The sequence below is a fragment of the Anabrus simplex genome, chromosome 8 (assembly GCF_040414725.1).
Source record: "Anabrus simplex isolate iqAnaSimp1 chromosome 8, ASM4041472v1, whole genome shotgun sequence".
Lineage (NCBI taxonomy): Eukaryota > Metazoa > Arthropoda > Insecta > Orthoptera > Tettigoniidae > Anabrus > Anabrus simplex.
Window position 1 is genome coordinate 231,067,872 of NC_090272.1, and position 14,834 is coordinate 231,082,705.

General features: G+C 39.5%; 1 protein-coding gene across 1 annotated transcript in view; it reads right to left on the bottom strand.

The window, feature by feature from the left end:
- Window positions 1-2,156: 2,156 nt before the first annotated feature.
- LOC136878738 (glutamate receptor ionotropic, kainate 2) overlaps window positions 2,157-14,834 on the bottom strand; it is a 494,017-nt gene continuing 481,339 nt past the window's right edge. Inside the window, exons 15-18 of the mRNA XM_067152195.2 lie at window positions 12,803-12,967; window positions 8,871-8,971; window positions 6,185-6,370; window positions 2,157-3,194 (exon numbers count right to left, since the gene is read on the bottom strand). Coding sequence (XP_067008296.2) covers window positions 3,108-3,194; window positions 6,185-6,370; window positions 8,871-8,971; window positions 12,803-12,967 — 539 coding nt within the window. The 3' untranslated portion in view covers window positions 2,157-3,107. The remainder of the gene's footprint in view (window positions 3,195-6,184; window positions 6,371-8,870; window positions 8,972-12,802; window positions 12,968-14,834) is intronic.

The window sequence follows — 14,834 nt, forward strand, 5'->3', positions numbered from 1 at the left end:
TCCATTATAATTTTCTTGACCACGAAAGCTATCCCTAAAATGGGCTATCTTCCTTTGGAGATTATTATTGTTATTATTATTGCTGTGTTTAAATGTGTTTTCTTTCTTCTTCTTTTCCTACCCCGTTTTCCCACACCTGTGTGGTCGGGGGTGCGAACTGCTTCGCGCATGTCTTCGGCCCTGTCTTACGGCCGGATGCCGTTCCTGACGAGGGATGTAATCACTATTGCGTGTTTCTGTGGTGGTTGGTAATGTGGTATGTTGTCTGAATATGAAGAGGAGAGTTTTGGGACGAACACGAACACCCAGTCCCCGAGTCAGAAGAATTAATCAGAAGCGATTAAAATGCCCGACCCGGCCGGGAATCGAACCCTGGTCCCTCTGAACCGAAGGTCAGGATGCTGACCATTCAGCCAACGAGTCGGACTGTGTTTAAATGTGCTGGGTCTAGTATTAATTATGGTAGTATTAATTATGACTAAAGTATAGGCCTGCTAATTTGTTTAGTGTAACAGCAGGCCCAATGGCCTTAACTACGCCAATAAAGACATTTATCTATGTACAAAGTTGTAAGTAAGATTCTTGATCATTCGTACCGCATTTCCTTTCGTTATTGAAATTCAATATCCCGCAGGCAAATACACGAGCTTCACCTACGTTCTTCAGTGAAAATGTGATAGCGGCCAGTCATAATAGTTCACCACTTCCCGGAATATGCAGTAAGTACAACAGCAAGACCGTAAAAGAATGAAACTAGATTTTGGCTGCAACAAGGTGACTTTTGTCCATCAGCTTAGGCACTAACACAAGTTTAAAGTGTGATCAATTAAGGAATAATTAAATTAGTGGCAATAATTACATGAAGTTGTTACCTTCTTTGCCATCATAATATTAATTTCTACCTGTTAAACCATGTTTTATTATAATGATCATCATTAATACAATTAGTATATGAAGTGTTATATTTTAAATCTGTAAAGTGCACTGTACTTGGAGATTTGTTCTCTGCTGTACGCTCATCATTCAAATTAGATAAAACTTATGGTGGCCGAGCGTTGGCTGGTCAGTTCTGCGCCGCTGTAGCATCACCCTATAGCATGCACTGCCGAGTTCCAAAATAAACAGCCTCCGGTGCGTCAATCAAAGATCTTACGACTCTGCGTGATATAGACACATATTTGATATTCCCTCGTAATATTGACATTGATCTCTTTCTCAACGTATGTTACTTCTCGTACCACAGACCCACTATACGTTGAATTTGTCTAGAAAATGTGTGAATTAATAAATACAATCCCTTCAACAAGATTCTAAGCCATGCTGGCTAAATATCTTACTTCGACAATATTTATCATAGGGTGCGTACTCTACGTGGAGACTCTCACCCCAGCAAAGTGCAGTACAAATATTTCTTTTAACTTATTGTGAAGTCGAGGCTTCTGGTTTACTTTATTAACGTAAATATATCGTATAGCTGCAGGTCATCTGAAAATATGCGTCACGAAATTAGGGATACTAAATGTGTGACGCGATGTTACTTAGCAACCGCGCAGGCTGTGATGTGAAGTATTGATGGATGCCCAGGACTGAGAGACATATTATCAAAGAGGGCCGTCAGAGTAGGTATGGTCGGTGTGATCTTGCAGGCTGTGATCTGAAGTTTTGGTGGATGCCCAGGACTGAGAGACATATTATCAAAGAGGGGAGTTAAAGTACAGGTGTTCGATGTGATCTTGCAAGTTGTGATGTGAAGTATTGATGGATGGCTGTGAGAAGACTCTTTCATCAAAGAGGCCTCATCTAATCACACTCTAGAGAAGTGATTTCATTCGTGGTAGTTTCTTGGCCTTGAGTCACTTTCTCACTTTCGATGCACCAATTCCTACACTTATCGACTCCAAATTCCACACAGCTGTCTTTCGTTTTTTTGTTTCTTTTTCTTTGAAAACTGGCAGACAACAGTGTCGTTTAACACTTGATACATCTGATCCCAAATTGGGATTTCTCATTCCCGTGTAATCACACCAGGTTATTCTGCATTTATTACTGGGTAGTTCATCTGTTCATAAGGAATAGGATGAGTATTGTGATACAGGAGCTTTTATTTCTTTATTAGATTGAGAAGGATGACTTAAGGATAAAATTAATGAACACACTTTAACACTTATAATATATTTAAAACATCAACACCTAGAGAATATGCACGATAAGATCAACACTTAGTGGTTAAAACAGCAAAATATACATCAATCAGATATCTTTACTCTCTGCATAATAAACTCTGAATATATCATTTAAAGAGTTCTCATAAACAGAAGTCATTCATGGTAACAAAATAAAGCTGATTTAAAACAGAGATTAACATGTTTCATTAGCATGTCTTTCTCCATTCATTCCTGAAAAGGCCTCTTAATTTCACACAATTCGCTCCCTACAACCTTTCATGAATGACCTCCATTTAGTGACAATTGTATTATCAAAGATATTAGGTACATACTTTGGCACTAAAATCAATCCCATGGATCTTCGGAAATATGAGTATTCAATGAGGTGTATATAAATATTTCAAAACATTCTCTTTTCCATTTATATGCTATGTAATGATGCCGAAGGTCTGCATGTCCTAAGGAAGCTAAGGTAGAATTACCTTCAACCTACAAGGAGTTCAGTTGGTAGAAACATACATACTTTCCCGTGATTTTCTCCACAAAAGAATGGAATTTACACAACTGACTACTTCCTGTGTGTGTGTGTAAGAAATCTTCGACTTATACATTAACCCTCAGGATGTCGGTGGCTCAAGAAACAGGTACAAACTCAGAGGCAAAGGGCGGAAGAAACCTCTGATCGTCGACCTGAATCCTCGGCTTGAAGAGAACTCGCAAGTGTCCAGCACTTCGTCTCGTAAGGCCTGTGTCGCTGTTCTGTTCTCGTACTGGTTAAAAAGAAGATGAGTGATCAGAACCAGATTTCGCCATGGTGCTCGGACATCGTAGTGCTGGGACTCGACATGGCTCCGTAATCACTGCTGAGTGCAAGTGCAAATGACGTGTGCAAATGTTCAAACTGGAGCGCTGTGGCCGGGCTCACAGTTTAGTGGCGGCTTGCTAGGTAGTATCGTAATCCGCGTGTACTGGGTGCAAGTGGTGCTGGAGATGTGGTGGCAACTCGATGGGAACTCCCAGACTTCCTCTCTGAAACAGCAGCAGAACAGAACCTGTTATAGTACCGGTACCTTGGTGGAATATTACTGCATACCTGTTTACAGTCGAAACCGTTTACTGCGACATCGCTTTTAACGACGTTCTGGATATAATAATGGTCCCGTCTAAATCCTATATAAAAAAAAGTATTTTTAAAAATCGCTTAACACGACATCGGTTATTGCAACATATTGTACAAAACGGCGTATTTTTATCACATTTTCGGATAAATGAATCGACTATAACGTCCAATGTTGACTTTTGTTTTTTACGCGTTCAGGGATTCCTGACAACAATATAAAGCGTATTTTCGATCTTTTGTTTTTAGTAGATTGTAGATTTCAGATCAGTCTTTGTCTCTCTATTAAATTGGCAAGGCAAGCATCGCTGTGAGCTGACTCAAAAGAAGGGGAAAGTGTTTTTCTTTACGTCGCACCGACACAGATACGTCTTATGGCGACGATGGGATAGGAAAGACCTAGGAATGGGAAAGAAGTGGCCGTGGCCTTCATTAAGTTACAGCCCCAGCATTTGCCTGGTGTGAAAATGGGAAACCACGGAAAACCATGTTCAGGGCTGTCCACAGTGGGGTTCGAACACACTATCTCCTGGATGCAAGCTCACAGCTGCACGCCTCCACGCGCACGGCATAAAGCTTACAGATGTGACACTTAACAACGTCAAAAAACCCGCTTTGTGCGACTATCGCCTATAAGGGTGTATTCTGCCCGAAAACAGGTCCCAACCTCCGCAGAGGTGTGCCTGAGCCGGAGTTTACTTACGATAGGGTGGCCAGTTCCTTTTCCCTCCTCCATTCCCTTAACCTACACCAACAGCGTGTGGCAACCCATCCAAATTTTGACCACGACCAATGTTGCTTAACTTCGGAGATCTCACGGGATCCAGTGTTTCAACACGACCGTTAATTGCCGGTCCCTTCAAAGTCGTTATAACCGGTTTCGACTGTGTACTGTAGGATATTTGGCATTACATTTGGGGTCACTATATAAAGATCAGCCTGCAGTAGAGAAGAAAGTCAAGGCAGTATTCATGGAAAGAATAAAATGAGAAAATCATATGGTAATAAATATGTCTTTCAATAAAATCTGTGACGTGATGTTACCTAGCAAACTTGCAGGCTGTGATGTGAAGGTGGTGATTATTGCTTTAAGAGAAATTACAACTAGGCAACCATCCTCTATTAACACCAATCAAAGAGAAAAGATGGAAGAGATGCGAAACTTCGAAAAATGAAGGTATCAGCCAAAGGAAGACAAGGACCGCGAAGGGAGTGAAAATGAAAACAAAACTTCTTAGAATTCGCAACCTAATACCATCGGGGTCGAAAAGAACGACAGTTGACCAAGGGAGGTCGAATAATATATATTAAAGTGAGGAGCAATGGCAGGACTCAGTTAAGGGCCCCGTGCTCGCCAACTCACGGCCCCAAGTTAAGAGTCCCTGGCACCTCTTTCAGTCACCTATTACGACAGATTATCGAGGATGTTAATCTTCCACCCCCACCCACAGGGGGATGTGATGTAAAGTACAGATGGATGGCCACGATCGTGGTTTTAATTTTGTGTGCGTGGAAAAAGGGATTTCCCTTGTACGCAACGTAATGACATGAGTGTCAAAATTTCTTTGTCTGGAGTGTTGTGATATATGAGTGAAGAACGTAGGCGATTCTTACGGAGGAAGCAAGAAATAAGGTGATAGGGAATCTCGAAGATAAGCTCCACGGAAACATTTTTGAATGAGGTAGTTATGAAGAGTACAGGCAGCAATAGAGTGCTCATGGCTAGTGTCCAGAAGAGAATAAACCTTTCTTTTTTAATTTGCTTTACGTCCCACTAACTACTTTTACGGTTTCCAGAGACGCCGAGGTGCCGGAAATTTGTGTCGCAGGAGTTCTTTTACGTGCCAGTAAATCTACCGACATGTGGCTGTCGCATTGAGTACCTTCAGATACCATCGGTCTGAGCCAGGCCTGCCAAGTTGAGGTCAGAAGGCCAGCGTCTCTACCGTCTCAGCGACTCAGCCTGGCGGGAAGAAAGTGGCCGTGGCCTCAATTAAGGTAGACACCCAGCATTTGCGTGGTGTGAAAATGGGAAACCACTGACCAAAATTTTCAGAGCTGCCGACAGTAGAGTTCGAAGTCACTATCTAACGAATGTAACCTGACAGCTATGCTACTCAAACCGTGCAATCAACCGCTTGCTAAGAGAATAAACACTCTGACTGGACACCTGCTTAAACATGCTAGCCTTGATTAGCAAGACTCATTGGTTCAGATTCTGACTCACTGCCAGGTACAAGGAGTAGAGTAAGCGCAGCCTGGATGAACAGACGCCAAGTTACGGAAGTCCTTTTCGACCAGAAGATCCCGTTCTACTTAAAATCAAAGATTTACAGATCGGTCGATCGTCCAGTAGCACAATACGGGGCGCACTCTATAGGACGGAATTCTGGCCAGACACAAAACAGACGTGAACAACATCTCGATGTTACAGAAATGAGGATGCTTCAACGGTCTCTGGGACTCAGTAAATTGGACCACGTAAGGAACCAGGATGTGAGAGCGGCATTTGGAGTAGCTCCAATTACTGACAAGATCAAGTACTGCGAAGCAGCACTATTTCAGTTGCGAAGGTGGCACTAGATCTGAACCCTGACGGGCCCTACAATTACGCGGAATAAACCCTAGGGAGAAGAAGAGTGACAGACGGATGGAATCACAGGTAGAGACTGGCCTAGAATATCTTTTATGAACTGAATTGAGAGATATCAAAGGCAAAACATTTTAAGTGAAAGGACTAGCTCAGAGACCAGAGGAATGGAAAGGTGCTACAAACCAATCCAGAGATTGAAAACTCAAGACAAGGATCACATGTTTAAGTTCCCTGTTCCAATAAGAATACACAAACCTTTGGTTGCATACTTCAAAGGTATTGAGGTTGACCTCTGCAGTATGTACTCACCTGAGATCTTAGCCCATTGGAAGGGGGCAGTTCCAGGACAGTAGGTACGTACGTCGTGCCAGGAATACACTTGGAGCACTGTCTCTTGAGCGCTGGTCTCTGGCGGGAACCTCGGCACCTCAGAGCGAAACAGAGCTCTTCTGCCATCTCCGAGCAGAGTGATTGGTGTGGCGCGGGGGCTGCTCTCTGCGACCGCAGTCAAACAAAACAATATTTGTGTTTTAATAATCTAATAATGAACATATTTTATTAATTATTTATATTCCATTAGAAATGCTTAAAACCTAAAGTGTTTGTCGTGAGAAAATGTCTGTCTGTAGGATACACCAAGTTAATATAGTTATTGCTCTCTTTAAGTAAACAATTAGGGAGAATATGCATAATTTCCGGTCGGGCGTACACAATTTACTAACTTGAAGAAAAAAAAAAATAAGCATAATCTCAGAAACGTAATCAAAAGTCATAGCATGTATTTGTTTTCTTAATGTATTATGAAATGCAGTACCAGCCAATTACTGATTTTACATATTTTTATGGGCTATGTGGTAGAGTTTAGCTGGTAATTATCTAATCCATGCTCCATTCCGGCGCCAACATTAAAATTCACGAATAATTGTGTCACATATACAACTTTTACATATGCTCAAGGAAACATTATTATTATTATTATTATTATTATTCTTTCGAATGGGCCACCAAAGGACCACGTGCCAATTTCAATTCCTTCTTCTTTGTTCTTTCCTTTTCTTCCAGTACGCTTTCATCTGTTCACTATGTTTCTTCTTTCTGTCTTCAGACCACTTTGAACCAGTCGTTTTTACTTTCCTACCTTGGAATCCTTCTATTTTCAATACTTTTAACCGAAAGCCTTCTCTATTATTTATTTCTTCTGTTGTTATATTGTTTTTTTCTAAATCCTTTCTTACTTCGTTGACCCAGCTTGTCGTTGATTTCTTACTCCACAAATATCTGAAAATCTTACTGGTTAATCTACTATCTTGCATTCGATATAAATGTCCAAAAAACATAAGTCTCCTTTTCCTCATTACATCTGATATATTTTCTATTTTTTGATATATTTCAGCATTACTTCGTAATTTCCAACCTTCTGCTGTGTTTTGTGGGCCTAATATTTTCCTCATGATTCGCCTTTCTAGTATTTCTAGCTTATCTAAATTATAGTTTAATGCCAGACACTCGCTTGCATATAGGCATTCTGGCTTCACTACTGTGTTGTAATGCCTTATTTTTGCATTTTTGGATAGGCATCTTTTATTGTAGATATCTTTGGTGACACCATAAGCTCTCTCCATTTTATGTACCCTCTCCTCTACTGCAGATTTTTCTAAACCATTTTCTTGGATTATTTCCCCTAGATATTTGAATTTTTTTACCCTCTCTATTTGGCCAATATCTGTTTTCAGAAATTTTGGTGCATCCCAAATATTTGTTAAAAATTTTGTTTTTTCTGCAGAAATTCTTAAGCCAGTTCTGCTGGCGATTCTTTCCAAGACATTTACTTGGGTTACAGCAGATGTCACATTTTCAGAAAGTATTGCAAAGTCATCTGCAAATGCAAGACAATTTATTTCAATCCTTTTGTTTCCTCTTCCTAACCTTATCGGTGAAATGTTGAGTTCAATAAGTTTTTCGTTCCAAATTCTCACTATTTTCTCTAGGACACAATTAAAAAGAATTATTATTATTATTATTATTATTATTATTATTATTATTATTATTATTATTATTATATGTAATCTGGACAATCTGCGGATATCTAAGGTGATTTAAATTCTTTTTTATGTTTTTTGAACATTCTGATCATGTCCCATTCGAATGGACTAAATCTGTCATTCTGTGTTCGTTTTAATTTTTGTTTATACATAAACTTATTGTTTAACTTATAATTTATGTTCAGACAACAGGAAAATTTCCGTACAAATGCACTGTTAACCTTTTCACCATAAGCAAACAGCGTCCATCAAATCATATCAATAATCAAATGGACAATAGTTGCAAATTTTAAATTGTTATGTACAAATATGAAAGTTTCCAGGGAAGTGAAATTTATATGTTCACGATTGCATTGTAGATGAAAGTTTCTTTAGAGATTCAGAAAAGTGCTAACGAGGGCAGCAACACACCGGAGTTGGAGACTGACGAGGTGTGCGTGGCAAATGGAATTCTTTTCTCAAATGTTTCTTCAATGAATGTATTTATTGCAGAAGAAAGATAAAAGGGACGCATTTCTTGTTCATACGGTCGTATATCATTTGTATCTTTTGACAGAATATATAATAAAATGTGTCGAAAATATTATTACCTCACAGATATCCTTTAAATGTTTCTCGCAAATCAAATTTGACCGTACCTATAGTTTGGATGTGTGAAACTTAATAAAATGATAAGAAAACTCGAGCTAATAAGCTCTGAGCACTACAACATACTGACACACCATGACATGTAGACTGCTTTAGCACGTATGAATTACAATGGCTCAGGAGGTTGTTGAAGTCATCTCAATAAGAGAAATAAAAATAATAAACGTTGTATTCTGCTGGGTTTAGACCGTTTGAGAGTGACAACGATCACAGAAACTTTCAGTTTTGTTAAGACCTCGAAATAATATAGTGTTTATTATTCTTGACAAAGAAACTGTCAATGTAAATAAATTGTTTATAGTTACCATTTCAGTCTGCGTATTTCTTTTGGAATTGTAACAGAATTCGAAAATTGCAACGATAACTGCTACAGCCAAACCACAGAGTAGAACCACGAACACTCCACCTAGAAAACGAAGTTGAAAGTATTACTTATTTGATGTTCCAAATACGTGGTGGTAAATTCACAACATAATGACCCCGCTCCCTTAAATTACTCTTAATTGTTCTGGGCGTCGGAGGTAAAGTACCGTAAATGCAAAAACGACCATTTTGAAACCTTTTTAAGGGGGGCTTAACACGTCATCACACGCTCCCGCGGCAGTTTACCGCGTTTGAACAATAATCCTAATATCTTCCTTTGTTGTCTCCAAGAATGGGCGAGCAGTCAGGTATTCCTCCCCCCACATCTCTGTATAACGACCGTAGCCTAATCCAGTTCGTCGCTGTCTCCTCTCTACGTCAGTTCACATTTGTGTTGGTGGTGTCACGTTGTGTGAGCAGATTGCTAACGTGCGTGCTATCGCGTACAAACATTAGTGAGCATATTGCTAACGGGCGAGTTCTCGCGTATATTTAATATGATACAGTTGCAATATTTCTGTTTTATTGTTTGCGCCATTACCTGGAAATGGATCCGTACGACGTACAACAAGCTACAGTGAGAGATTTAGTGGACAGTGTTCCAGAATGCCATTCAAGTAAATTAGGTGAAGATACTTCTGGTTATAGTGACGTTGATGAAACAGATATTTTAGAGCATGTTAATAGTGACTCAGAAGAGAGTGTTGCAGAAGAAATAATACAACCGTGTGAGGTTGGTAACCAACAAAACACCCCACCGCCCAACGAAGAGACACTGAACCTTTCAGTAGGCGCTCAGCAAGAACCTGAACGTTGTGAGTCTGTTCTTAAAGTGAGACAGCAACAACCACATGAGAGGCCCCTGCAACCAGGTCAATATGCTATCTGTGATATCTGCCCTAGAAGGAAAACTAGCAGAACAATGGTTATTTGTTGCGCATGTGATATTCCCAACTGCCGAGAACATACAGTGCCAACGTGTTCGAGATGCTCAACCCAACAAGAGGATCCAGCTGAAAATGACTAGACTGGCTGATTGTTGGACAGAAGTAATATGCTTACGATGTTTCTTAAATCAATCATATTTGTTTATATTTCATATTTTACTAATTCAACTGGACTTGTGTTAATGCAACTTATGTGAAAATGCCTAAAATATAGTATGCGGCAATTTGCTAACGGGGCGTGCTTTGATGTCAGGTCACAGGCTTGGAATTGCGGCAGTTTGCTAACGTAGCGTGTTCTCGTGTTGTAAAATATTTTAAATTACTAATAATGATTTACAATCCTAAATATGATGTTTTGGTAAGTAAATTCTCTTTCTTACAACGTTGTTAACGTTTGAGGATTGGTTTCTTCATTTCAAAATCAGAGCAACAATATATAACATGCGTGAGCAAATTGCCGTGGGGCGTGCTGTCATGTAAAAATAAGGGGGCGTGTGATGACGTGTTAACACAGGGAAAATAGGTCAATATTCATTCGATTGTTATATATGCTACAAACGTAGTTGACAAATGCTGCACATAACCCAGTATTGGCATGTTTCAGAGCAATCAGAAGCAACTTCAATAATGTCAAAATTCTAATTACAACATTTCAAAATAAAATTTTCAAAATTTCCCGCCTTTTTAATGGTTTCCTTCATAACTCCCTTACTGTTTCACGGATAATTATGAATTTTTCAGAGTTTCCTCCCATAGTGTTGTGCTACAATCTGTACCTCATTCAGATCAATGGGATTGAAATTAGAGTTTACATAAGATATTTATTTTCAAAAAATATTAATATTTTCTGGTGCTCGGAATAAAACCCAACAAAAAATCCGAATTACAGTCTATGTTAATGATTGAGGTTCATTTTGTAGCTGGAGGTTTGATACACACTTTAAAAAAAGGAAAAGTACGAAAATTCTCTTAAACTTGGAATTTATAAGGGAAACAGTGATGTATTGTTAAAAAGGCGGGAAATTTTGAACATTTTATTCTAAAATATTAAATTATTAAAATCTGGACATTATTTAAGTTGCTTCAGGTTGCCAGGAAGCATGCCAACACTGGGATATGTGCAGGAATTGTCAACAACAATAATTGTAGCGTATTTAACAATTGAATGAATATTAACCTTCTGTTTTCCTTTGTTAAGCTGGGTCTCCCCACTTAAGTGTTTTTTCGGTCGTGCCTTATTATGGGTACAATAGTGTATGTGCTAAGAGATGGCAGTGAGAAGTGATCATACAACAGTTCAACCTTTCGCCGCGCGCGCGCTCCTTATTGTATTGGATCTTACGACAGTTTACCATGGACACAGCTGTCGATTCGACCTGCCTTGAAATTTAAAAATTTTATGCCTAATCAGCTTCTTTCTGTTCTCCTGTAAAGTTAGTGAAATGTCTCTTACGATAGTTTACCTCTGACGACAAATTTACACAATGAAATTTTAAAATTCTAAATGACATAAAATGTCAGTCCTGGTAATTGTATTACTGAATATGGGAAATGTCTAAAGAATATTGTATGGATTCATCTACAAATTTGTATATTTCCAAATATTGGTGTTACGCTAAGAACTATCAAAGCGGATTCATGGATGCCGTCTTAATCGATGTTAAATTAGATTCATATTTTTTAAAATAAATCAATAGCAGCCCCGTTTTCAGCTCTCGATACCGGAATGAATGATAACGTACCAGTAAAATAAAGCAGAGCAGAGCCGTCTCGGTAGAGATCATGAGGCTTCCACTCTCCGTAACCTCGGCACTTGTCGGGGTACACCCGGCCTCCTCTGCACTCAGGAATTGACCTGGTACTCAGTCTTGGTATAGGCTGAGTGAACCTCAAGGCGATGTGCACCTCCAGAAGTGGAAATCTCGTTTCTTAAATTTTATACTACCCGGCGAGTTAGCTGTGCGGTTAGGGGCACGCGACTGTGAGCTTACATCCGGGAAATAGTGGGTTCGAACCCCACTGTCGGCAGCCCTGAAGATGGTTTTCCGCGGTTTCCCATGTTCACACCAGGCGAATGCTGGGGCTGTACCTTAATTAAGGCCACAGCCGCTTCCTTCCAACTCCTAGGCCTTTCCTATCCTATCGTCACCATAAGATCTATCTGTTTCGGTGCGACATAAAGCCACTAGCAAAAAATTACACTTCTTGACGGGGAATCGAACCCAAGTCCTTCCGGATGATCAGAGCGCGCCTTTAACACCTCGGCCAGGCAGCCGTTAAATAACAACCAGTGTTAAGAGAAATGTAGGTATTAAAGAACATCTTGAACACCTACAAATTTACCTTAAGATGGCTACAGTAAATCAAAGTACAATTCCAGGAAACTTCTTTAAAATCGCTAACGGAAATCCGCGTCGCTTCATAGAAACTTACAACTTGAAGATAGCTTTCTATGTACCTGGTTCGTGACTTGGAAATAAACTCACATATCTTTGCGAATCATAAATGTAGTTGATCTCAGTCCTAAGTGGCATCTCAGTTTATGACTTCCCCTCTCATTTACCCGGTGGAGAAATCTTTATAGTTGAACTGAAACAAAGTCGGTCTTTGGCTACGGCCTTGAAATTAGAGCGCATTATAATCGCTACCTTGATAGTAAATTCCCATGGAAATAGTATTCTAAATAGTTATCGATGTCTACCAATATCCTGAGAGAAGTGCCATAAGATCACATTCTAGAACGGTGTGTTTCTATTCGGATTGTTGACAACGGAAACAAATAAAGTATTTTTGTCTCTGGAGTTGATTGCCGATGATCACCTCGCTCATGGCAGAAAACTCTGCGGTGAAGTTATGTAGTGCGGGCTGATTGTACAGATTGCTACTCTGGAAGTGGTAATGAGGAAGGTAAAGTAGCCTATATTTACCAATATTGTCGACTCCGAGCGCGTTCGCTTTGGATTCTTTGCCTTTCTCATTACGAGTGCACGTGTCCCCAGGATTCTTCCACCATTTATCGTACAACATCTGTATCTCTCCCTTTTCCTGCAGCTCGAGGATAGCCAAGGATATCTTGTCCCTCCATGGAGATCCTGCAAAAGAAAATTTAGTGCGACTCTACATTTATATGACAGATAACATTCAATGTTCGCTAAGATCAAATGTATCCACTTCCACTTTACTCATTAAACTTGGAAGTGTCTGTTACAAACTGTTACTAAATATCTGTTTGTTTTTGATTATTTTGCATGGTGAAAACAAACACTGGCAAAGAATTTGTTCCTGTCACAGTAGAGTCTGTAAAACAGCAAAAGTTTTCATATTACGCGGATTAATTTCCGTATATTGAATGAAAATGAGACGTGATCCCAGTGAGTAGCGGCGTTGAATGCATCCATTGTATCCCAAGATTGTCGTAGAAGTTGACTGAAACGGAAGACCGTCACCAGCTCTTGACTTGGTGACCACAGGGCCCTAATTTGCGTCAGATATTGCTCCTATTGACACACTATGATCCTACCTTCCTTGATCAACTTCTCTTATCTGCCGAACCGAACAGTATTACATTTGCGAGACATAGGGAGTCTTTCATTTTCACGTATTTCATTACTTGTCCATTTCTTCTGCCGATACCTGCATCCTTCGAAACGTCGGTTCTCTCACATTATTTCCTCCGATTAGTGTTCGATTACCCAACTGCACTCTCCTTTAAAAGAATGGCCATCTCCTCTTAAAAGCACTTTAAGTCACTGCCAAAGAGTGGTGGTGCAAATACTACCTAATGATTCCAATAAGAGATATCGGAAAATCCATTACTGCTGATTGCTTGTTCCATGGTATCTTCCTGCAGGAGGTGGCGTATAATAAGTCAATTTGGGGTTGGAATGGTTTTGAAAATGAAGGGTTGGAGACACATTAACCCTAGGTGGATCAAGCTTTTTTTTTTTTTTGTAAATGGCTGGACCATGGGAGGGCTAAATAATGTCTACCATTATATTTTACCTATATGGTTGTATTTACAATTTTTGCATAAGTATTAGGTTTTATTAAGTGAATTAAGTACGAAATATTGCATAATAAGAAACAAAAACAATTTGAATACATATTTCAAATTAATTTATGAAGGTTAATACTTGAACAAAATTCTTACACATCATCCACATCTTCATTCAGTTTCATCCACCTTACTCACACACTCATAGCATATGTTTGTCTTTTCACTGCGTTTTCCACAAACGTACAAGTTGCATTTTCCACAAACAAGGGTCGTTTTTGCTCATTTATTTAGTTTTTCACTCTTGGTGCGACACTCTTTGCTACATGCATGGTGCCTCCTTTTCCCTGATGGCTGCTGCAGATTCTGCGCTGTTTTGGTGATTTTCTTCTTGAGGTTGGCTTCCATCGACATGATGATACTGTTCTGCAAGCCAATTATGTTTGCAGAACGATGTTCCCCGTTCGGTTGTAACATACCTTTATACCTTGAAATAAAAAAAAATCTTACAAGTTGGACCAGGGCTACTTTGTGACCACTTCGAGATTTAGTCCATATAATTAGGTTTTCAACCAAAAACGTTATTGTCTTTATTTAATCGTTAACTTTGTACTATTTCTGACACAAAATGAGAACATCACGGTCTGAACATGTTCTGTACTATAATAGTAATAGTTCTAAAAAAAAAAAGTTCTAAAAAAAGTGTGGACATAAAATGACCCTCCCTTGGTCCACGTAGGGTTAATACTAGGTGATGAATTTGGCTAGCACGTAGTGGTTACCGGTTCGCACATCGGTCGTCATGGCTCAAAATTTAAGCACGGCTACTTACGCAAGCAGAGCGTCTTGTTTTATTGACGCAAACTCGAATAAGTTTACAGAATAGAATTTACAGAATAGAATAGGTTGCACAGTAGAAAGGCTTGTGCAATATTGTCCATAAACACGCTCATATACACTTGCGC